Raw genomic sequence first — 27082 nt, 5'->3', positions numbered from 1 at the left:
CCAATGTTTGCAAATTCATTTGGCACACTTATGCCAATTTGCACATAAGTCAGTTTTTGAAATTCTTTGCACTTATGCCAGTTTGTACTTATGAAATTTGTCCTTATTCAGCCTCCCACAAAATATGTTAAAGTGATTAAACAATTAAAACAACAGTAAAATATAAAATACAGATTGTATAATAATAAGAATAAGCAATAAAAACTAAAATAATGATAAATAGATTACTAGCAAAAACTAAAAACTAATAAAATAAAAAACAACATTTAAAGATAGGTTACAAGTTCAAACAACGTACTTGTGCACAAATCAAAAGTAAATATAAATATAAACTAATTTTGCAGAGAACTACAGCTATTCACGAAAATTGCTTGCTTCTGCCATACAAGTGTCTGATTGATGGAACTAAACACGTTTCCAACGTGTTCTTGTAGGTGTGTTGACTAATTGGCTTTCGTACAGCTCACAGAAGCCTACACCTTTGTGAGAAAAACATCCCCAGATGCCAAACGAACCTCCACTGCCTTGTCGACGATGTTGCAAAAACTTGTCTGAATATTTCTCAGTTGCAAATCTTTTGACATAGATTCTTCCTTGCGGTTTACAACTTGAAAATTAGCTTCATCACTCCAAATAACTTTTGCCCACTGTTCTAAAGACCAGTCCAGCCTTTCGTTGGACCACACTCGTTGTTTACATTTATCCGTGATTGAAAGAATAGGTTTACTAGCAGCTATGTACATTCCAATACCTTTGTCCAACAATGTTCATCTCACGAGCTCCCTGCTAACTTTTGGATTATTTTTTGACTCGTTGAAGATTTGTGCTTTTTGTAGCTGAGTTGGGGTTTTCTCTGCTCATTCTGAATATACCACTTTTGTCACAGTTGCTGAGTTTAGATGGTCTCCCAGTATGCGGCATGTCAGAGACGTCCTCGGTAAGTTCCCAGGTTTTGATGGTTTTTCAAAAGCAATATTCAGAAACGTGAAGTATTTTGTCCTCGCCATATCAATAACTAGCCACTTGATCTCACTAGAACTGATTTTCGACCCATTTGCACGCGATTGAAATTAATTTGAAATTTACAATATTTCAAGTTGATTTTTAATGAATTAAAAGCTGCCTGATGATGTTGTGATGAATTTTTTTATTGTAAACTACTCATTTTAACTTAATTGAAAAATAAAAAAAGTTTTCGCATCAGATTTATCAATTAATTAGCAAATAATTGATCCTAAATAAAATTGTTTAAACTTTTGTGACACCTCTTAATTTGTATCACCTACCTTTTAATGAAATTTCTGAGTAAACAATGATGAGTCGAAACCTACTTTTTTTATTCTATTAACAAATAAACTATTTACCAAATTGGAAAAAAAAATTATTTTGATATCTATTTCCGTTAGATTTTTATTCAAGAAAAACCGAAGATTAGATCTTAAAATTCTGTAATCGTTTAAACTTTCGTGAATAGCTGTATAAATAAAGCAAAAGTCAGCATATCAATAATAATTATATTCAAAAGAACTATAAAAATTAATTAAAAGTAAATAAATTCAAATAAATCACACACAACTAGTAGTGATAGCTGAAAAACATAAAACAAATAACAATACTCTCATCAAGAAAACAATAACAACCTAAACGAAGACATAACAAAATCTACAATAAACTAAACAATCAACATAAGAAAAAGAGTAAAATAAAACCAATAAAATCTTCTGCTATAAAACATACACACTTATATTACACATATGTTAAACATGTTACAGGAACAACAAATGATAGAAACAAACTCAACAATGAAAATCATGTTAGAGATATGTATTATTATTTTAGAGATATGTATTAGTATGTTTTATTTTTTTGCATACATTTATAACTTTTGATTTTATGCTTTTTTTTTTATTCTGATCACTATCGCAATACCTCAAACATATTCTGATCACTATTGCAATACCTTCAACATATTCTGATCACTATAGCAATACCTCAAACATATTCTGATCACTATCACAATACCTTCAGCATATTCTGATCACTATCCCAATACCTTCAACATATACTCAATAATTAAAAAAAAGAAATGTAAAATACATTACAAGATCAGAAGGTGAAAAGAAAAAATAATAACTATATTGGTATTTTGATAATATGCTGCATAAAAAGAAATCCATGAATTACTTACTCGAATTATAATAAGTGTAATAAGGGGAGAAAGGGTGAATAGTTTTTTGGGGGATTTATTGTATGGATAAGTTGAAATCAATTCTTGCTAAGTGCTCTAGAAATGTTTTCTTTAATGATACATTAAGCATTTATATCATCCTACATCCTAAATCCATTTATGTCCTCTAAAAATTAACTGTCTGGTGAGTGTTTTGAGTTCTGTAAAAAGATTGTCAAATTCCAAGATGATGCAACTGTAACAAAACACATAAATAATGAGTAAATAATGCTAATTCTTATAAGTAGGAGATGGTGTGAGTTAAAATGGAAAAGTAGAGTGTCTGTGGGTCTCCTGTGTTGAGTTATGTGGATCTGTCCTTGTGAATTTATGTAAATAGCAATGTCTAAAAAGTGGATGACATTGTCTGAATGGTCAAAAGTGAATTTGATAATAGAGTCATTCATGAATATTTTGATAGGAAAGCATACCTATCTTGATAAAAAACTTCTTGAAAAATGAATTTCTATTGAAATTTATCTAACCAAAATGAAAAATCATTTATTTCAAAAATGATTAGACAGAACTTCGATAAAAAAAATTAAATTAAATTAATGAAAAAACAAAAACCTCGAAAATCATATAAAGATGAAAATAATCTTAGTTAACCTAGTTTATGATTAGTTTATCGTGAATAATCTAGTTTGATGGAGTTTCATCTGGACATTTTATGATCATAATGCATTGCTTTCATTGTTAAAATATGATTTAAAAAAAGGGCAGTTTAAATTCTTTTGATGATGAGTCATACTGAAATAGCCAGCTGCCGGGGGCTTCATCATATACATTGACTATCTAATAGCCTGCTTCCGCAAAGAGTGACACTACATCAACTGAGGGTTTGGCATGGGGCAGCAATATTTTCTTTTAATATTTTTCATTTTTTTCCTCCTATTTCTGAAATTTCGATTAAGTAATTTCTAGTTAATTTCTCTAAACAAAAAGACTTCCTCTACAATGATTTCAAGATAAACCCCTAAAAAAGAGACTGCTGTCCAAATCAAAAACACAAGATAAATCATTTTTGCAATTTTGAGATGCTACCCGTTTTGACTATTAGTAATTCTTCTCTGGAGCCTGTGAATAAATAAATAAAAAGTTGTCAATAAAATGCTTGTAGATTTTAATGGTGTATGGGACTGTTCAGTAATAATAAATCAAAACATCCCATAAAAAGTTTGATGCAAGGTACCATTTGTGTTCCCATGCTAGAACTGTGGAATTTTCAATTATTATGATCATTGAACTTGAAAATAGTGTATGGTATCAATTATAATAGAGATGACATAGTAAGATGGACATTTATGAGATAGCTTGTCTGTCTTATCCATGTAAAACTTCACCGCCTTAATGCCTTCCTCATGAGTGTAAGTGTAATGAGCATCTGCAGTTATAAACATAAAATTATGGAGAATTTGTGAGTAGAATTTGTGTACAAGAATGGCAAGGATTTTGTTGTTGTCCTTCAGGTATACTGGTAGTGATTTGAAAACAGGTTGAATGAGTTAAGTCAAAAGAGCCATGTGGACAGCCGCAAATCAGTGTAATTGGAAGCATTGAAACATTAGATTTATGCATTTTCAGTTGACAGTAGAAAAGCGGTATAGAGCAAGACATTCACATACAAGTTGAGTTGTATCTATGTGTCTGTTCCTTCATAAATGATATTTCTTATTTAGCATTAAGTCAATAAATGAGAAAATGTTGTATTTAGTGTGCAGAGTTAGTTCATGTGGCAGCAGATAGCAGGTTTTGTGCATAGTATTAACTATTAATACTATGTACATAGTATTAAGTAATTTTGTTTTCATGGTCATTAAAATTTTTTTTTTTAAAGAAACAAGCATTATCAGTGTAACAATACTCTTTTTTAATCAATCATCATCATATCATAAATCATGATCAGAAAGTTTTTGAAACATTTATGATTAATACTGATAAAAATTTCATAAAAATGTGTTGATGTTTAATACATTAAAAAGATTTATTGGTTAAAAAGAAAAAATTTGAAAAAAAGTTCTAAAATATTTAAGTCATAAATCTGAAAATATTTGGTAATTGTGTTTAAATAAGTGCTTTAGTTTCATAACACAATTCAAATGAAATAATACTAAAACTCTTTAAAAACAACCGAAATAATAAAAATAATATATATATAAATATATATAAATGTATATACAAATATATATATATATATATATATATATATATATATATATATATATATATATATATATATATATATATATATATATATATATATATAATAACAAAAGATTACCATGTGATGCATTGGGAATAACAGTAGACTTGGTATTGATTACATCGTCTTTCACAGGAAATACTGCAGGCTTGTTGTAATGAGGGACAAATGGATCAACATTCCAAGGATTATTGCGATTAACAATATTACTCTGGTTATGATGCTTCTCATCTTTACTTGAAACAATTTTAGTTTTAAGATGGTCATGTTGTGAAGTAACTAATGTGTTAGCTGAATTCAACTTTTTAGATTTCATGTAACTAAACAAAAAATTTATTTTTTTAAAAAAAAGCTTAATAAAGACTATACTCAGCTTTTTAATATATTAAACTTATTTTTAAATATGAATCTAATAACGAATAAAACATTTGAATCTGAAGTTTGAATTGTAAACAAAATAGAACTTTTTACAATGAATTAATAATTGTAGCAGATGGTTATGCTATTGCCAATGCTGCTCCAAGAGACATATATAAGACAGGTATATTAAATTAATCAAATATGGCTGATAGAAAAAAAAGTAGAAAGTGAAAGTAGAAAGAAAATATTGGACAAAAAAATGTAGTTAAGAGAAAATCCAAAAATTTGAAATTGCATTGTCGTGATTTTGATATTAGAAAAGATAATACAATAACAACAACAGAGATAACTAAAGTATATAGTTAGAGAACCAAGTAGCAGCTATGTACATCATCTAACACTTCTAAAACACGAAATTCTACATTTAATATTAAAATTGGCAGCGTTTCTTTAAATTCTCTATAATGCAATCGAACAGTAGTGAACACTGGCAAATTTGGTGGATTGATAAAATTAATAAAAACAGAACTTGATAGACCAATGCAGTCGCTAATTTGTCAACTCCATTTGAATAAACTTCTATTTAAATATGTATTTGGGATGATTAATAGAAAAAGATCTAGCCCTGGATCATCTAAAGCAGAAATTGGCAAAAAGACAACTAATTTAGCAGTAGTTTCATTCAAAAATATGTCTCACAAAAGCAAACCGTATTCTATGCATATACATTTCTAAAATAAACTCGAATAATAACTTATTGACTTGGTTACAATAGTTATGCAATGCTATGAGCAAGGATGGTTCTAAATCAAAACACATTTGGCAATTGATGGCACTTAATAGTGCCATTAATCAAATGGTTATCAATAGTGCCACCAACTGCCAAATAATGTGATTTATTACAAGTTATGTGCAAGGAACCATCCTTGCACATAACTTGTAATTGCCAATTACTCAGTATTTTGCTTAATCAAATAGAAATACAGTTATTTATGCAACATTGAAGGAGGCAATGAAGCAAATTTTAAAGTAAAAATCATATTTTGATAACACAAAAAATATTTTATCAGCGACGATAAAAGAAAACAAGTTAGAACTGCAGCTATTCAAAGATTACTCTTTAAGTTTAGAAATACTATTGAATGCATTAAGCTGCAACACTAAATCTTGGAGCCAAAGATTACTGTGAATTGGTAAATTGAGTCGATTCACCACCTTATTGAATGACTATTTAAGTTAAAATATTTTGAAAGCCAATGACAGTCAGGGAGGAGATGTAAGGCTTCAAAAAAAAACTGAAATTTTTTTTCAATAAATATTTATTGAAACCTTACATTTGTTAAAATCTTTGTTTAAAAAAATGTTTAATAGGTAACAAATTTAATAAATGCTTAATAGGTAACAAATTTAATAAATGTTTAACAGGTAACAAACTTATTCAAATAATTTAAAGTGTTGAGTTGTTAAACAAATGTTTAAATTTTAAAGTATTTAAGCTTTTAAACCTTACAGCTATGTACATTAAACATACTTAATGACTTTGATACAGAGATAAACAACTTTTACTAATATTAACATGATTGCATTATTCTGAATAATCAATTCTTATACAAATGTTGCACTCAACATGGTGACTTGAGTGCAATACTCAACATGATGGACCAAAAAACTAATATATATTAGTTAAGTTATAATACTTGCTTTATGTGAAAAACAAGCAAAAAAGTGGACAACGGATTCAAATAAAAAAAGTTGACAGATTTAAATCAAAGAACCATTGTTAAAAGAATGTAAAGCTCTCGCCAAGACAAAATAATGACCTATTTGATCCGAAAAAATAACACTTGACAAACAAAACAAAGTGTTTTGTCAAGTGTTTTAACTCTAGATTTTTAATAAGTGATGAAACATATGCAGATGTGTGTAAATATTCCCAGTTACAAGTATCAGTTTGACACTAACTGATTCTTACATTTCTATTTCACAATAGATGCTTGAAACAAAAGTCCTGGATAAGTTGGATAAATCGAGTTCGATTCTTACCACATCCCTGGTAGTACCGCGCTCAACTTGTCTCTCCACACAGTGGCCTTGTTCGTCAAGGTTTGTGTTTTGGAGTTATAAAATTGAGAGAGGGTTATAACTACAAGTAGCCTACTCATCTGTAGTGGCCTTCTCGGCCTTGGGGAGGTGAATTACAAAATAAAAAAAATAAAAAAGTTGAATGCTCAGATTGGTTTATTAAATCCGATTCTACTGATAAAAGTTCATGACTACAGAACAAAAAATTAAGATTATTAGCAAAATGATTTACAAAAACTTTTAAAAACCTTGATATCAAATTTATTTGCCAACCTGATGCTAACCTCTATATATGTATGTATGTGTATATATATATATATATATATATATATATATATATATATATATATATATATATATATATATATATATATATATATATATATATATATATATATATATATATATATATATATATATATATAGTTTATTTATAATACTATGTATTTATAATATGTATATTTATAAAAAAAATTACTGTGGTTCAAAAAGGTCAGCTTTTATAGTTTCTTTTGCAGATTCTTTACTTTTGTTAACTGTAGCAGCTTTGTAAACAGGTTTTCCAAAAATATCTTTGTTGTCATCAGTCAACTCTTGGTGTTGAACAGAGTTTAACTGTAAAGCTGACATACCACTGATAAACATAGGATCATTCATCCAAGGCATGACTTCACCATCCTTACTGAAAAATGGTTGAGGAACCATTCCATTTCCATATAATCCTGGATAGTAGGGGTATTGAGGTTGTACTGACTAAAAAATAATTATTTAAATAACATGCTTAAGTATTTATTTGTATTATTTCATTAATAACATAGGGTAAACAAGGGAGTTTTTCCACTTTTCTCCTTTAATGTTATTTTATTTTACATTTTCATGAATAACAATTTGTTCTACACACTGATATGGAGCAATCTTATGGAGCAATTTTCCTCCATATTTTATACAGAACAATCTTTTATGGAGCAATTTTGCTAGTGTAAAATAAGTTGGATATTTGTGTTACTTTATTAAATTAAAATATTGTGTGCATATGTCAATATTAAAACAGACTTTACATACCCATTTAAAACAAGGAAAGGCTACAATGCACACAAAAACAAGTTGCTTTATTACTGTTGCTATTATTAGTTTTTGACCAACTTGGTTGCATAAATTTGAACTCAAGTTGGACAAAATTTACTTTCTTACAAATCAGTTGCTTGTATTAAATTAGACATGAACTTCTCTTCTATAATTCAGTTGCCAAATAAATAAAAAATAGTCAAAATATATTAAAAACAAAAAGATTGTAAATAATATTTTTTATAAATTGTGGTTAACTTTTTTATGACTTTGTGGGAAAAGTGTTTAACAATATTTAACTTGGAAACAAGCCTACGTCAAATTTACCACAAATGTTTTAACCAATTCCAACTAAATAATTAATAAGACCATTTGGAGCAATTGAAAATAATTTCATTTAAAAACATTAAACATCCAATCAAATTTAAAAGACACAACAACCAACAGATTTAAGCAACCAAATAGTAGATTATAATTTAAAAATATTGAATTATATTAGTGCCAAAATAACTTCTTCTCTATATAATTTCAAAAGTAGCAAAATTGCACTTGCGGCAAAATCAGCCGATTCTACACTACTTAAAATATTTAATATAACTAAGAACTTTTAAAACAAACAATCAAAAAAACTATACTTTAGTTATATTTTTAAATTAAATGTAAACGTTTTAATTTTACATTTTTTCAGTAATTTAAAAATATTTATACAATACAATTAAGCTGTATATACTAGATTTGTAAAAGAACTCAGTTAAAAATGTTTACAATTTTTCCAAAAAAATTTTAATGTCTTCAGTTGCCACTTGAGGGCTAGATGTTTCCAAAAAAAATACAGTTTCCGTTAAGAATAAATAGCAGGCTCTAATTCTTATTTAAAATAAATTAATTTTAATTATGTTGTTGATGCTTTCACTTGTTGTCACTCATATAATAATGGAATAAAACTAGTAAAAATGTTTTATGCCAAACATTTTGTAACCAATGGTTACAGCAGTGATTATTACCATTACATTAGAGTGTGTAAAATGGAACTATAATGGTAACTTTATGAATTATGTCACCAACTACATCACTTACTATCATCACAACTTCAGATCATTTATCTACTAAATATTTGGATAAATAGCAGAAAACCATTTTTATCAGTATTATCTAAGGCACAACATAATTTATTAGTTCTGATTTGATTTATTTTAGTTAATTAAAAAAATAAATTTAAATTAAAAAATTTGAATAGCAAAATTTTCTTCTGCTGGAGTGGCAACAAGGAGACTTGTTGTATCTTTAGTTCACCAGCAGACTTAAATAAAAATATCTTGCCAACAATCAAACATGTCATGCTAAGTTTTCTTTCCTCAATGCAAAAAATGAGAGTAAAAAGTGGTGAAAAACAACCTTCTTTGAAAAAAATATCTGTAAACCTGGCAAACAAAAATAGAATACTTGTGGAGAAAAGCATCAATTCCTACTGTATCTCATAAATGCACTGTGAAAATGTTTCTTGATTACAATCCAAAATACAAAAATATAATGAAGTCCGTTAACAAAACAAAATTTATAGACAAACCAAAGCCCAAAATATTAACAATCAGAGATTTATGTGGATGGTATCGATATTAAAACTAATTCTAAGCTGCGACGCAAAGAAGCAAAAAAAAACTAAGTAAAATGTCCCTTACTGTCTAAAAAATCGACATAGTGTTGTACAGGGTGGGGCAGAGAAACTTGCTTATTTGAAACATATATTATAACAAAAGTATTGAATATATACAAATGAATTTTGTAATAGCATAATCAAGAACAAGTAAATTATACAATTTGCCAGTTTTAAAGATGATATCATGCAAATGACGTCCGTCATTGTCAATACATTGTGTCAGTCGTGTCCGGAAATTGGTGTCGACTCTTTCCAGCATCTCAATAGGAATGTTGTTAACGGCTTCACAACAAGTTATTCTTATTATTGTTATTCTTGATATGGTTCAGGTTGTTGGGTCTGTCATGGTACACGACGAACTTCAGATGTCCCCACAAGTAATAATCGCAAAGCGCAAGATTAGGGGACCTGGCTGGCCACTGAAGATTGCCCATCAAAGAAATCACGTGCCCAGGAAAGGCTTTGTTCAGGAAAACCATGGATGCTCTTGATGTATGCGCAGTTGCACCATCTTGCTGGAACCAAACATCATCCAAGCCCATCTCGTTCAGTTTTGGCAGGAAGAAATCCTGTAACATCGTCACGTAATGCTCAGATGTCACCGAAACTGTCCTCTCATTTTCTTGGAAGAATCAGGGACCGATTATTCCAACTCGGGATATTGCGCACCAAACAGTCACACATTGCGAGTGTAGAGGTCGTAGGTGAAGTTCTCGTAGGTTTTCAGCGCTCTGATATAGCATGTTCTTCTTGTTCACAGCCCCAGAAAGATGAAAGTGCGCCTCATCGCTGAAGAACACAAGCATGTCATCAGGCAAGTTGAGAAGGGCCCTACATGCAGCCTCACGAGCATAGAAGTCCCGAGAAATCAGTTCCTGGGCAACAACAATCTTGTAGGGATGGAACTTCAATTCCTCATGAAGAATCCATCTAACAGAACGAGCTGATAACCTAAGAGCTGATGCATGCTTGCGGGCAGATCGTCGGGGAGACTTCAAGATGGATTGCTGCACCGTTTCGATGTTCTGCCGAGATCTTGCAGTCCTTTGGAGACCAGGCTTCTTCTTCTTCACATCTCCAGATTCCCTAAAGTTCTTCACCCACAAAATGACTGTCGTCCTGGAACACGGCCGCGAGGTGCAACATGGAAGTGCCAACGAAATGCACGCTGTGTGGCGATGATTGATTTACCACAGGAAAAATATGCCTCAACCTCAAAAGCACGTTCCACATTCGTCCATTCCATGACTACTGCAAAGAAAAAAAATTATAAATTAATGCGGCTCATCATATAAACAAAACTTTACAGTTTGCGCTCTTGATTAAGCCCCTCCTTAAAGTTATCGCAACAAATCACACTTCAGGAAGGCTAATTCAAATAAGCAAGTTCCTCTGCCCCACCCTGTACTATTACAGGCATATAAGCTCAAGCAATATCAGAATTCGGCTTTCAGAATTCAATTTTTCATTTTCCATTTCCACATTCTGACTCTGATGACACTCTTATTTGGAATCTGATGACACTTTTATTTGGAATCTGATGACACTCTTATTTGGAATCTGATGACACTCTTATTTGGAATCTGATGACACTCTTATTTGGAATCTAATGATATTCAAGATACAACATTTGTTATTAATACTAACAAAGAGAAAAGAATACAAAAATGTACTAAAGAAGAACATGTAGTTATAGTACTAAGTGTCTGAGGCATGTAGAGACTGAATAAGGACATGGATACAGCATTAAAACAAGTATAAGAACATTTTAAACTCAAAACAACAATGATACATCCAAATTAGTTGCTATGGGTTGTGACAAAACAGTTGTCAATACTGGATTTTTAAATGGTGCTATTGCATTATTCCAGTTAAAATTAAAAAGATCTGTCCACTGGTTTATCTGCCAATTACATGCAAATAAACTGCCTCTACAGCATCTAATATTAAAATTTGATGGATCTATGTGTGGACCTAATGGATGGTATAGACTAATCGAAGAAAAATTAAACATTGTGAAACTGACAGGAACATAATTAAACCTTGCCAACAGTTAATTAATCGTAATTAATAGTAATTATAATTATATAGTATTTAATAGTAATTAATAATATTTTATTATAAAATAGTAATTAATAGTAATTGATAGTAATTAATAGTAATTAATAGTAATAAATAGTAATAAATAGTAATTAATAGTAATTAATAGTAAAAAAATCGTAAGAATTCAACCATTTGTCGTGAAACTAGGTTTGAATCCACAGACTATTCTTTCATGTGCTTTCGTTTAGCACCACTTCACTCTATTGCCTTTCTCTTTGTTCTATATGGGTCTCCTTCATCTCAAGACTGCACTCTTTTTGACGTTATTTCTCATCATATTGACCAAGTCCTCTCTCTTTATCCATCAGCTAATATAGTTGTTGTCGGTGACTTTAATGCTCACCACTCTGACTGGCTTGGCTCTAGTGTCAGTGACTCTGCAGGCATTAAAGCCCACAACTTTTGCCTTTCTCAATCCCTAACTCAAATAGTCAACTTTCCAACTCACTTTCCTGACAACCCAAATCACTACTTGACTTATGTCTTGCTTCCGATCCTAGTCGGTGCTCAGTTTCTCCACATTCACCCTTAGGTTCTTCTGATCAGTTTGATCTCTCTAAAACTAATATCTCATTCTTCTTCATCACTTGAATCCCCCTATTATCGAACCTCTTACAACTACAGTAACACTGACTGGGATTCTTTCCGTGATTTTCTTCGTGATGGCCCTTGGGTAGAAATCTTTCGTCTTCCTGTCTACAAATGTGCTTCTTACATAACTTCGTGGATTCAGGTTGGCATGGAATCTTTTATTCCCTCTAGACAATTCCAGGTTAAGCTTCACTCTCCTCCATGGTTTTCCTCACACTGTGCTGCTGCGATTGCCAATTGAAACTGTTACTTTCATGGACAACATACCTGTTATTGTCTTGCAGAAGTAATCTCCGGAGCTGTCGTCTATACTCTCAAAACTATTCAACAAGTGCTTATCAGAGTCTTGTTTTCCAGCCTGCTGGAAAGCAGCATCTGTTATCCCTATCTTCAAAAATTCTGGAGAGCGATCTGATTCATCTAACTACCGCCCCATAAGTCTTCTTCCTATCATAAGCAAGGTTTTAGATTCTTTAATTAACAAACACTTAATTTCTCATCTTGAATCTAATAACTTACTTTCTGACCATCAATATGGATTCCGATCTTCTCGTTCTACAGCTGATTTGCTAACAGTAACAACTGACAGGTTTTATCGTACATTAGATGAAGGTGGAGAGGCTAAGGCCATCGCTCTTTACATTTCAAAAGCTTTTGATAAAGTTTGGCATGCTGGTCTTCAACATAAGCTTTCTTCTTATGGTGTACCCGGCAACATCTTCAAGATCATTGAATCCTTCCTTTCCAATCGTAGCATAAAAGTTGTCCTTGATAGACAGCACTCTTCTTTTTATTCTGTAACTTCGGGGGTTCCTCAAGGTTCAATCCTTAGCCCTATAATCTTTTTAATTTACATTACCAATCTTCCAGATATTCTCACATCTAAGGTGGCATTGTTTGCTGATGATACTACCATTTATTCTTGTCGTGATAAGAAACCAACACCCTCTGATTGCTTGGAGGGGGTGTTTGAGCTTGAAAAGGATCTCACTTCTGCTACAGCATGGGGCTCACAGTGGCTGGTGAACTTTAATTCAGATAAAACTCAGCCAATCGTTATCGCAATAATTTAGATCTTCCTATATTTATGAACGGTGATGTACTCGATGAGTCACCTACTCTTCATCTTCTAGGATTAACTCTTACTTCCAATCTTTCTTGGAAACCATATATCAAATCAGTTGCAAAATTAGCATCTGCTAAGGTTGCATTTCTTTATCGAGCTCGTCACTTTCTCACTTCGGATTCTATTCTCTATCTCTATAAATCTCAAATCTGACCTTGTATGGAATACTGTTGCCATATCTGGGGCGGATCTTCTAATGATGCCCTTTCTCTTTTAGACAAGGTGCAAAAATGCATTGTAAACATAGTTGGACCTGCTCTTGCAGCCAACCTCTAACCATTATCACATCGTTGTAATGTTGCTTCTCTTTCTCTTTTCTACAAATACTATAATGGGCACTGCTCTAAAGAGCTAGCTTCTCTTGTGCCATCTACTAAAATTCATTCTCGTGTTACTTGTCATTCAATTAAGTGTCATCCTTTTTCTGTGACTGTTCCTAAGTGCTCCAAAAACGCTTATTCGTCTAGTTTTTTTCCTCGAACATCAATTCTTTGGAATTCGCATCCTTCATCTTGCTTTCCTGATTCATATAATTTGCAATCTTTTAAGTCGTCAGTCAATCGTTATCTTGCTCTACAATCTTCATCTTTTCTCTTTCAGTAACTTCCAACTTTAATTAGTGGCTGTTTGCAGCTTTGTTGGAAGCGGAGATGTTTAAAAAAAAAAAAATTATGTTCCTGTCACTGTCACATTGCCAAAAATGGACAAAAAATCTCTTAGTTTTGACCAAAAATATTAACTGTGGATATATACACTGCAGTATTTTCAGGTTATTGTCCATCCAGTTTGGCTAACCGAAATCCTGGAAAACTTGACCATGCCAGCTGGGTGATCACAGCAAGCAAAACTTTGCAGTATTAAGTTGGATGTAGCAAACCATCACACAAACTGAAAGAAATTGTTGAGTTTTTTATTAAAGTTTACTACCAAATATGGTTTAATATAAGATTTAATCCATTATGCACATAAAGTGCTAGACATTTATGGCTAACCATTAATTTATCCAGGTATGTCAGTAGTAACATAAAAACTACCATCAAAGGAATACTTTTTTTTGTGCATCCGGAAAACATGCTTCTTGCTTTGATATTGAATACTTGCCTAAGAAAATTGGCATTAAAACAAATAATGAAAGCAAGGTCTATGAAAGCAAACAAAGCTCGCATTTTCCATACCCGAAATCAATTTCAAAGCAAAAGATTACATAGACCTAATACATTGGCGAAAATGTGAACTCAATGAACTCCCAAATACCGTCCACATTTAAGATGAAAATCTAATAGAAATGTTAACAAATGTTTGTTCCAGGTGTGCAACATTTTCTATGCCACACTCAAGGAGTAGAGAGATACATCAAACTAGTAACTGAGGCTTCAGATCAAGTTGTGATTAGGTTAGTAGAGAGCTTCATTCATGCAAGACTTACATTGCAAATATAATGCCTGTATTCTACACAGTTTCAGACAAATGAATCAGATAAATGAACTTTGTAATAGCTAAAGTTTATTCAGAGGAACTTTTCCTCTCTATTAAAATTTCAATAGAATATTATGGCTGCGGAGCTTGTTAGGTAAAAACTCACAAAACAGTGTTTTTTTGTAAAAACCCAGCTTTCTAGCAGCAACTGAAGACACTCAAATATTTTCTTAAAAATTATAAACATTTCTAACTGAGTCATTGTGTAATATTTAAACTCTATTACATATCTAATATATTCATATTGTTATTTTTGTTTGTTGTAAAAAATGGCGGAAAACTAGTAAACGACCAGGGCTTCGGCCGGGGCTAGGTTTAGTAACACATAGCCATGACCGGGGCCAGGTTTATGACCAGGGCTGCATAAATATTGATAGATCCTATAAAAAGGTTATTTTTAATTAAAATTTATGATATGAGTTATAATTAAAAACAATACTTTTATAGGATCTATCAATTTTAATTCAGCCCCGGCCGGGTTTATGACCGGGGCTGCATTAATATTAATAGATCCTATAAAAGTATTGTTTTTAATTATAACTCATATCATAAATTTTAATTAAAAATAACATTTTTATAGGATCTATCAATATTTATGCGGCCCTGGTCATAAACCTGGCCCCGGTTGCAGCTATGTGTTATCAAACCTAGCCCTGGCCAAAGCCCCGGTCATTTACTACGGAAAACATGTTTTTTTTTAAAAAAAAAACAACTGAAGACATAAAAAGGTTTGAAAAAATTTGGAACAATTACTATTTTATATCATTATGCAACTTTTCTGCTCTATTACAATTTGAAATTAAAAAAAAATTTTTTTCGATACACCCTAATAAGTATTTATAGCACATAACTAATAAATAAGTATTAATACACAGCACTATTAGTTAAACCATAAGATTTTTATGAAACTTTAATTACAATAAAAAGTTATTTTTTACTGCTTACATTAGTGGTGGAGCTGTAAAAGATTAAGAAGAGGGAAGATTAAGAAGCTTTTATTATTTTTTTTACCTCCCCCATTCTCTGAAAATTAAATAAACCCTCTCTCTAAGCCTTCACTAAACACAACGTGTTAAAGATTTTGAACATATTATAGATTTTAAACATTTATTTACATTTTTGAAGACATACTAACAAGTGAGTATAAAAAAGGAATTCAATATTTTGTCAAAAATGTTTTTTTAACAAATTAGCTTAAAATATATTAACAATTTTTAAAATGGATTAAGCCTTTTCAAAAATTAAAAAAAGTTTAAAAAAAAGGACTTTGCTCCAATCAGCCCAACCCCCTCCTCTTTAGCTACAACACTGGGTTAGTATTGTGCAAATATACAATATATTCATTTATTAATAAATTTTACTTACAAACAAGCTCAAAAAAAATAGTGCATTTTAAAATACTTAAACATACTCCCATCACTTCCCATCTCATCTGTGATACTGATCGAGGAACACCATCTTTATCAATGCGTCTAGGCTGCCACTAAATTGTGATGTAAGTCTGTAGTGACATCAAAAAAATATTATGATGCAATGATATCATGAAATAATCATGATATAATCACATTATATTTACTATCACAACATAAAAACATGATTTACATGTTTACAAAGATGCCATTGTGTCAAATGTCAACAGTGAGTCAAGGCCCACAAATCTGACAATATTGACACTTAGAGTTAAATGCAAACTTAATTATTTCAAGGTATTATTAAACTAAGAAAACGTACAACTATTATTTAGTTTTATATTCACATAAAGTGGAAATAAAGTTTAATTTAATTTTTTTGTGTTAAGTTACTTTTTAAAGTTAAGTGTCAACAAACAAATAAAATTACAAGACATTGTTTACATGTTGACATTTGGCTTTTTTTTGCTTCAGCCATAAAAAATATTTTAATATATTATTAAATTTTCATTTGATTAAATTTTTCTCATTACTAAATACATATAAAAATAAATATAAATTAAAAAATTCAGTAAAAACTTTTTAAGTTTAAATTTTTAAAAAAACCTGACGATTCCTAAGATCAATCACATCTTTCAACATAAATCGGATTCTAGATGGAAGTTCATCAGACTGGGACAGCATATAAATTCTCTCAAAGTACTGATTCATTATATTCTTAAAAAAAAAATTAACTAATTTTACTCCTTTTGGAAACTTAATAAAAATTATTACTGAAACTGAAAGGAAGAATAATCATAAAAAATATACAACCCTCAGAATTAGAAAATATAAGGTCGACAATAAATTGCTGACTTCAAAGTGGTAGATGTCAGCATCAGGTCGGCAAAAAAATTTTGACACAAAGGGGTTACCATAAAACATAGAAATAAGGTCGGCAATTTTTTGCCGTCCTGAAACACTTTAAGGTCGCAAATAGGTCAGCATTGCTGAATCCCAACCCTAATTCCGAGGGCTGAATATATAACATTCATATATAATATGGAAGTGAGACCATGAATAACCATAAAAAATATATCAAATATTATTAAAACTGAAAACAAGAAAAAAAGTGTTCTGAACTTTAACTTGTTAAAAATTTTGTTAAAAATTAATTTCGGTATTAACATGGTTTTCATGGATAAACAAACTGCCAAATATTTATAGGAATACAGAGTATCTTCTACATGGATTCCAAATACTGGAATTCAAGAAATAGAAGATGCTCTAGATTCCTTGTACTAGTTGAATGAGGGGAAATAAGTTTAAAATTATTAAAAAAATAAAATAGGAAAAGAAGTAAATTAAAAAGTGAGAAAATTAGTGAAAAAGGTCAAATAAAGAAAACAAGATCAACAAAAACTTTACACATTTGAAAATGTATTACACATTTCAAAGTATAAAACAAAATTTGCTAAATTCCAGAATTAAGATTCAAAAACATGAACTAATGACAATGCTGGATATCATCTTGCATGAAAATTTTTTTTTAAAAATATATGAATGTGGATATAAAGTAATAACCTGTTTTAATTCAGCTACAGAAATCTGTTTTACTGCAGCTATTGTCATCATTAGTGGATAAAAATATTTAAAAAAGAAAAGTTTTTTTCAAGGAAACGCAAAATAAAACATATGCAGAGTGCTTTGACTTCTCAATCAATTCACAAAAATTACAACTCACAAAAATAGTTTCTAATTTTAGTATTAATTATATAACCAAAAACTTTGTGACATAAAATAGACCAATAAAATCACTTTTTTAATTTGTTAAAAATGAAGCATTGATTCTTCGGATTTAACATTAAAAAAATAATTATAATGATAAATAAAAAATAAACTGTTTTATACTAAAAAACTGAAACAAAAAATACATAAATGTTAAATAAAAAATAGATGTTAAATAAAAAAACCTACAAATTTCTCTGCCAGTTAAGTATTTGATTATAAAAAAAAACCTCCAAACAAGTTAAAAAGTTATCAGTAAAAAAAAACAACTATTTTAAAAATATATGATTTAAAATTACATTAGTTCAATTTAAAAAAGGTTTCCTCACAGCAGATCTGATTTGTAATTTAAAAATTAACATAAATATGTTAAATTGAAACCAGAGCTACTGAGCTATTTTTAAGTTGAAACCAATATTTGGTTTTTACTGAACATCATCAATAACTCCAATTTTTATATATATACATATATCTATACATATATATATATATATATATATTATATATATATATATATATATATATATATATATATATATATATATATATATATATATATATATATATATATATATATATATATAACATTACTGTCTTTTTATAATGTAATGTGTCAGATGTTCAGATACTATATATCAGATAAATTCAAAAAATTACAAACCATGCATGAAAATTATTTACAGGAGGCATTTATTTTAATAGATATGATTTCAAAAACATAGGGCATACAGCTTTTTTATGAAAATTGAATTATGAAAATATGAGTTTAAACCTACTTGCGCCTTTTCTGTATCTAATCTCTGTCCAATAGTACTCATTATTTGACACAAGCATTCAATATCTTCTGCCATATCAGACAATGATGTCTTCTTTTTCTTAGCAAGACACTAAATAAATTTTTTTAAGAACACATAATTACACCATATTTACGTTGTTATGAGAACACATAAATACACCATATTTACATTGCTATAAAAACACATAATTACACATTTACAGTACTACAAGAACACATTACTACAGTGCAGAGTTCAACAAATTATCTAGTTTTTTATAGGTATTTTAAATAGGTTTTTTATAGGTTTGACTTTTTTTTGATTTACAATGTGAACATGCACATATTTTTATGATATCAATGCATGCATGTTTTTATGATATCAACACATGCATGATGATACATATTTTTAGAATATAATATATGAAATAAATAATGTTTTTGTTAAAAACAGAGTTTAATTCAAATCTTTTGCTTTCATTGTAATAAACATTTTTGTGTTATCAGTTGGAATTTTAAGAATTTCTGTTACATAAAAAACAATTGAAGTAAATAATCTTAATTAATAGAATCACAAAAATTGTTAAAACCTGAAATAAAGAAATAAAAACTAACCTGTTGAATACATTTATGCAAGATGGCTTCTTGCACCAATTCCAACTTTCCAAGCTCTCCTGATAAAAAACATTTTTAAACGTTTTTTTAAATGGTTTTCAATTTTTTTTATCCATTAATATTTGCTTAAAAATTAGAGGCTAATAAAAAAAAATTAGAAAGTAACAAAAAATTAAAAAGTAACAAAAATTTAGAAAGTAACAAAAAAAAAATTAAAGGGTAACAACAGTAATATAACTTCAGTTACAACTATTTTTATCAAAATTAAAAATAAAACTGTGTTATGGACACAAATAAAAAATACTTGAATCCATTAAAATAAAAATGAAAGTTGATAAAATTAAATTCTACACTTTAACTAAATTTAGAATATTTAAAAAAAGAAAAATTACATTGACAGCCAAATAAACTAAAAATATTATTTAGATATGTTTACAATATATCTACATATTTACAAAATTTAAATATTACTAAATAACTAAATAAGATCATTACCAATGAACCTAATATTTCCCAACATCTTTCTTTTTGCTTTGATCTTTTCATGTTTCTCATCAGCTGTGAGCTGTTCATGCTTATCAAAAGCTTAAATAAATAAAAAAACATTTTAAAAAGGTATAAAATTAAACTATATACTTTCTCAAATTAATAACAAAAGTTTAACTTTACTTAAAATCCAGTAAAAGAAATATTCTAGATCTTATATTGTTTACAACTTGTTTCTCCGTACAGTGGCCTGTTTGTTAAGGTTCATGTTTTGAAGTTATAAAGTTGGGAGAGGGTTGTAACCACAATTGAAGTAGCCTCCTCGACAGTAGTGGCTTTCTAGGCCTTGGGAGGTGAATTAAGATCACAATGTAATAAATGTTCATTTTATTTGATTTTTGGACGACTCAAATGTCATATTTTATGGTTTATGGTTTATCTTTTATGATTATATTTCGTATTTTTTTTCCCCCCTAATATCTCAAAACAATCTATGAGAGGGTTAGGCTGTTGTTGCGATAAATAGCTCACACACACACATGCTATTTTGCTGAATGACAAGCCAAGCAAGAAAGAGTTTTGGTTGATCAAACTACATGGTAGCTCATTTTTTTAGAGTTGAAATCCTTAAACCACTACAAGCCCCAAGCTGTTACAGAAAAGATTTCAGATTAAAAATTGGCTGCTTGTTCTAAGTGATCAAAAGGTGAAGACTTTTTGTCAAAACATAAGTATAAAATTGAGTTGTCATCAAGTAGAGCCACTTTATATGTAAGATTGCCTGGAAGTTTTTTATTGTAGATAAGAATCAATACAGGAGCAAAGATAGAACCTTGCTACAAGATTGTAGATGTATTACAAGATTTAGTAAACTGAGAATAATGAAGCTTAGCAACAGAAAGGACCTTTTTACACTGACTTCTTGCAATAATAAAAAGACATTTGTTCTGAAGAGAGATGTTCTTGTAAAAAAGATTTAAAAAATGATTACGGTTAAATATAGCAACTGCACAAGAAGGTGAAAAAGGTGGAGTAGAATGAGGCTTTGCTTTAAAGTGATGAAAAGGAGTTAAAGCTTCCATACCTGCCTGGATACATGAGGTTAGGTAAAAGGCGCATTTATGCATTTATAATATGGATATAAATGGATATAAACATATATGTTGCTATTTATTTAGATGCTGGCATACAATATCCTTACATATTTATATAAATAATATAAACTTTAGTATTTATATGGTATAGTATATTACCAAATAAGAAAAGATGATGATCAGATTGATGTGTGGTTTGACTCTAACAAGGCAAAAAAAGGAGTCATAATTTTAGACAAAGATTTAAAAACAAATTTTTAACGAATCATATTATTCAGAAAAGATTTAAGTAGTTTGGTTATCAGCATGTAGAGAGGTAGCAGAAGTAGCAGGAGAAAATGATAGAGTTAGAAGTAAGAAAACCTGGAGATGTTTATGATATATATATATATATATATATATATATATATATATATATATATATATATATATATATATATATATATATGTATATATATATATATATGTATATATATATATATATATATATATATATATATATATATATATATATATATATATATATATATATATATATATATATATATATATATATATATATATATATAGATCTATAGTTTGTTGTCTTTGGGAAGAGCGGAAGGAAAAAAGTGATTCTTACGCCAACACATACGTCACTTTTAATTCCTTCATTTGAGACCCAACATGACATAATTTGAGACCCAACATGACAAAAAAAAAAAAAACTTTTTTTTTAATAATATTCGGAACCTATATAATGTTCGAGGGTCGGTAGCAACCTCTTAAAATATTTTTTATTCAAAAATTTTTTAAATCTAGCATTTTTTTAATTATATACAACATATTCAGGGGGTGCCAGCAGTCATTTTCGAAAAAAGTTGTTTTTAGAACCACCTTTATATATATATATATATATATATATATATATATATATATATATATATATATATATATATATATATATATATATATATATATATATATATATATATATATATATTTATATATATTTTATCTCTTTTAAAAAATATATATATATATATTTTATCTCTTTTACTTGGTCTCTCATAAATAGTTTAAAATGTCTTTCAACATCTGAAAAAAATAACAACTAATTGTTGAAAAAAACTTTTTTTGATAGAATATAATAGTAATAGTGTAATTATAAAAAACCTACCAGAAGAAGCTTTAGACCTTGTTTCAAATTCTTCTTGACATCGGTTAAGTAAAAGACGTAAAAATGTCTAATAAATGCAAAATAAAAATTAATTTTCAATTATTTTATTTAACAACTTTCAAGATGTTTTCAAAAATTAGGACTTAACAAAAACCAAGTTTTACTTTTTAAAACTTACAGCGTCTAAAGATTTCTAAAACTTACAGCCTCTTAAGACTATCTTTTATATTTATAAACAATTGGCTTTAAAGGGATCTCTACGTGTCAAGATAAGTTGTGTTTATATTAAAAACATGTTTTAAATTTTTTTGATTAAAACTAAATAACATATGCATATCAATAAAATTAAAATTGTAGTTTTTTATTTGGGCGCCCATACCGGTCAAATGGTATAGAATTACGCCTGGATATGGCACTGGATAGGCGCAAATAATAATTAAAAGGTAAGTAAAACAAAATTTTCTCACTTTAAAAACTTTAAGTAGATAAAATAAGTAATACGAATTTTACAAAATAAACTTGATTCTTACACAGACAAATATATTTCATTTGGATGTGAAAGTAACTTTATAATATAAAAATCTAGATAAAGATTTATACTTGTTAAAAACGAGTTCACTACTGAAATCTCAAAACCAAATATATTACTTTATTCTTGATTGAACCACAAAAACTTTGTGGGATTTAGTAAGAAAATATACAAATAAATATAATTTGCTGATTGTGGCAAATAGAAGAAAAAAAAACTTTAATATTTTAAGAAAAAAATCCACAATAACATATACTGAAAATGTTATTAACCAAGCGCACATAAAACAAACTATGCAGTCTGCAGATTGCGGTGTATATTTTAAAGACTCCAAGGACCAAGAAAAATTTTTAGTTTTATTGATATGCATTTATTTATTTTAATCAAAAAAATTTAGCTCAAACATTTTTTTAAACAATTTCTTTAATATTAACTCAGCACTTTAAATATTTTATTTTTAAGATTTTAATATATTAAGTGCAATACAAAAGATGGAGAGCCTCAACAAGATTTTTCTATTAGATTATATTTTCAAGGTAACAATATTCTTAAATTCCAACTTTAAAAACCTCTAAAAAATTTATATTCAAAACTCTGTTGAAAAAGTTAAAATGTTTTTTTTATTACAAACATAATTAAAGGTCCTAAAAATACATACATTGGTTTTAGTAGGTGGATCGTCAAAATTAGGTAATTCATTATTAATTTTCTGACAAAGTCTTGCATAAAGGCTTGAATAATTTTGTTCATCTATAGCTTTTTCAAATATCTAAAACAAAAAATAAATTAAAAATAAAATTTAGTTAAACAATATTTTAATCCTATTTCTAAAACTAAAATAAGATTAAAGCTCACTTACTAAAATAATAATATTGTTCAGAACAGTTTTATTAGTAATTCCAATATGTACCAAGTCCTGACTTAACTTATCAAACTTTTCTGGTGTTAACTTATTTAATATTCTAAAATAAAAATGAAAAAAATGAAAACATTTACGAAAAATAAAAAAAAACTGAACTAATTAAAAAGGTAAAAGATTACTACATCTGTCCCACAACATCAATAGAGTAGTCTAAGATCATCTGTACACTTTTGTCCAAGATTATTTGCACTTTTATTTTTACTCCAACAACACCTGTCTAATATCATCAGGAAATTCATTGACTCCTAACAACATCTTTAGGAAGATGTAACTATATTTGGTAACTTTTCCAATAACATCTTGAAGAAATTTCTCCAGATGTAATTACATCTGAAAAAAATTTATATGTAACCACATCTGGTTAAAATAATGCATTATTATTTAATAATTTTTTCCAGATGTAACTACAGCTGAAAAAACCATATATAAAACTACATCTGGTTTAAATAATACATCATTATTTAATAATTTTATAAAATCCTGTAGTTATATTTAGTATAGTTGAAAAGATATAACTACATCTGTAGAATTCACAAATGTAATTAAACAGATATAGTTGTACAGATATAGTTATTCTTAACACAATTGAAAAGATTTAACTATATCTTTAAAATTTCCAGATGTAGTTGCACAGATATTGCTATATTTAAATAATTAAAAAATGCAACTACATCTGTAGTAATCATTTACTTTTTACATAGATGTTATTAGACATCGATGAAATTTCAGATGTTGTTGGGCAGATGTTATTATACTTCAGTGTATTTACAGATGTTGTTGGACAGATATAGTTATACATCATTATATTTACAGATGTTGTGGGAGAGATTTTATTAGACATAGCAAAAACTGATGTTGTTACAATGAACCATTAAAAAAACTAATTAATAGCGCACTGTTTAGTTTTACATTTAGTAATTTATTCATTAGGTAACAATGCAGCATATGGCTTTTGTTTAACTTTCTAAAACTTTTAAAAATTTCTTCTTTTTTATTAGGATCATTAATACAGTATATACATGCCATGTAAAAAAGTTCTGATCTGTAAAACAGGTTAACACCAAGAAGATCATCCTTAAATGTCATATTTAAATAAAAAATGATAATGGAAAGTCTAAAAAAAAAGTGAGTTAAATTTATGTTTCAACTCAAATCCAATCTTCTTTGGAGAAAGCCAATATATCTTACTTTATACTTTTAACCATGCATTTTCTTTTTATTACTCTTTGAACCATGCATTTTCATAGGACTTGATAACTTTCATGTTTTTGTGTTTGTTTCAAAACACCAAAAAAATCATAATCAGTTCCATAACTCATTCAACAATACAAAGTGAGAGAGATAATACAAAACAATATTTGGCTAGAAACCATTAAATACCATTAGACCCCGCCTAATAAATAAGGCTGAATATAAATTATAATGCAATGATAAAAATGTATAAAATGATAATATAAATGATGTGTAAAAAGATAAAATGATAATCAAAATGAAAGTAAAAACAAAGCATACACATGGTTTATTAAATCAAAGAACAAAAAACTAGTTAGGATATCAACAAAAAAACTTAATTATTTTTTCTTAATTATTTAATTAAAATTACTAAACATAAAAACTTCAATAAAATTCTGTATGTAGAACTTTCACTTGAAAGATTTGAAACATAATATTAAATCAGAATAAAACATAAAATCAGACATTTAAAAAATGCATTCACATGATTTTTTTAAACATAATCTTTTTAAAAAGAAATTATATCTACATGTAAATATTATGAATTATCATATTTTTTGAGAAAGTTAATTTTTTTATAACTTTAAGTTTTTAATATATAAAAAAGATTACATAGAATCATATGACTTACCCTCTAACTCTGCGTAAAATAAGTTCATTTTGATCAGTAACATCATGCAGAAATTGTTGAGAAACCCACTTTTTAGAATTGCTTGCTTTATTTACTGGAAATTTCTGGTTGTCATCTAACAGATTTTCATGCTTTGAACTTAATAAAGACTGTTTATATCTAAAAAAAAATGCAAACAAGAGAACTTATACAAATTATTGATCCAAAATAATTTTTTTGAGCTATCCAATTTATAAATGCAAAATTAAAATTAGTAACCCTTTCTTAATAAATCCGTTTTGATATGTAGATGTCACTTCATATTGTTGCGGAGAACTCTCCTTTGAATAAGACTGCAAAAATACTGAACTAGATCGGTCCAGCTTAGCGAATTAATGAAACTGTGTCTAAAAAAAGATTTAATTTTAACTATTTTTAAAATACCAATTATTTAAACAGCATTTTTTTATAAATTAATTATTAAAAATATCTAACTATATTTACTTATATTGTTTAACATTTATAATAAAAAATAACGCTTTTAAATGTTTATTTTTAGAATTATACTATATTTATTTAAGGTATTTGAATCTATAATTTTCAACTTTTTTGTTGTTGTTAAACTCATTGTTTGATTATATTTTTCATAATTTTGTGGTAAAGTTTATTATCTATTATTCTATTTTGATTTTTTAAGTTGATATATTGTTTATTAATTTGATCTAAACATACAACAAATTTTCATGGAAAATTTAGATTTTGTTAGTTTGTTACACTTTGCTAATTACTAACATCTTCAGGGTGTTAGCCAACCTGATAACACCACGTATAACACAATTGGTTAAAAATTCAAAAAGATTCAAAAGATCATAGTAAAAAAAATTTTAAAAATTTACTTAAAGCGATAAAAAAAGACTTAAAGCGATATCAAACCTCCGAGACATGTTGTGTTTATATTAAAGAGAATGATTAAAAAATGTTTAGATAATGGATCTTTTAAAAACGAACGAAAAAATCAATGACATCATGTACTAAAACTCTCAGGAATAAAACACGCTTGAATAAATTATCAAGTCTGTAGATTGCTAGGTATATTCTGAAGACTTCTTGGCCTACAACAAAATAGAGAAGGCAAGCTTTGACTAAAATAAAAAAGTTAGTTTTTCTTGGTGTGCATTTATTCTCTTGTTTTAATCAAAAAAATTCAGCCCAAACATTTTTTTTTTTTATCATTCTCTTTAATATGAACACAACATTTCTCTGAGGTTTGGGATCCCTTTAACAACAAAATCATTATTAGAATAATAAACATTTAATAAACAAAGTAAATAAACTAACGTAATTTTTTATTTCTTAAATGCTAATTTTTTTTTAAATAAAAAATCATTTGTAATTGCAAAGCTGCAATTGGAAATTTAAGAAATAATCATTTAAAAATTCAAAAATTTAACATATTTTAATTTATTTATGTCAAGAAAATATTGAAATTTGTTAATACTAAACATTTTTAAAAATGTAACAACTTAATTATTTATTATTAAAAAAATAATAAACATTTTCTTATAGCAATAAAAAAGAAGTTAAATAGCATTT

General features: G+C 28.2%; 1 protein-coding gene across 1 annotated transcript in view; it reads right to left on the bottom strand.

Annotated features, from left to right (window-relative positions):
* Nucleotides 1-25881, bottom strand: part of LOC101237497 (eukaryotic translation initiation factor 4 gamma 2) — a 42125-nt gene extending 16244 nt beyond the window's left edge. The window contains exons 1-12 of the mRNA XM_065789530.1: nt 25769-25881; nt 25511-25669; nt 23584-23686; nt 23383-23493; nt 22196-22262; nt 19952-20041; nt 19457-19515; nt 18843-18953; nt 16906-17016; nt 16302-16373; nt 7351-7625; nt 4509-4750 (exon numbers count right to left, since the gene is read on the bottom strand). Of these exons, the coding sequence (XP_065645602.1) occupies nt 4509-4750; nt 7351-7625; nt 16302-16373; nt 16906-17016; nt 18843-18953; nt 19457-19515; nt 19952-19976 (895 nt within the window). The 5' untranslated portion in view covers nt 19977-20041; nt 22196-22262; nt 23383-23493; ... (1 more) ...; nt 25511-25669; nt 25769-25881. The remainder of the gene's footprint in view (nt 1-4508; nt 4751-7350; nt 7626-16301; nt 16374-16905; nt 17017-18842; nt 18954-19456; nt 19516-19951; nt 20042-22195; nt 22263-23382; nt 23494-23583; nt 23687-25510; nt 25670-25768) is intronic.
* Between the last annotated feature and the right edge of the window lie 1201 nt (nt 25882-27082).

Source organism: Hydra vulgaris, chromosome 02 (genome assembly GCF_038396675.1).
Source record: "Hydra vulgaris chromosome 02, alternate assembly HydraT2T_AEP".
In the NCBI taxonomy this organism is placed as follows: domain Eukaryota; kingdom Metazoa; phylum Cnidaria; class Hydrozoa; order Anthoathecata; family Hydridae; genus Hydra; species Hydra vulgaris.
Note: the sequence above shows the minus strand (reverse complement) of the source record. Positions and strands in the feature narration are given on the sequence as shown.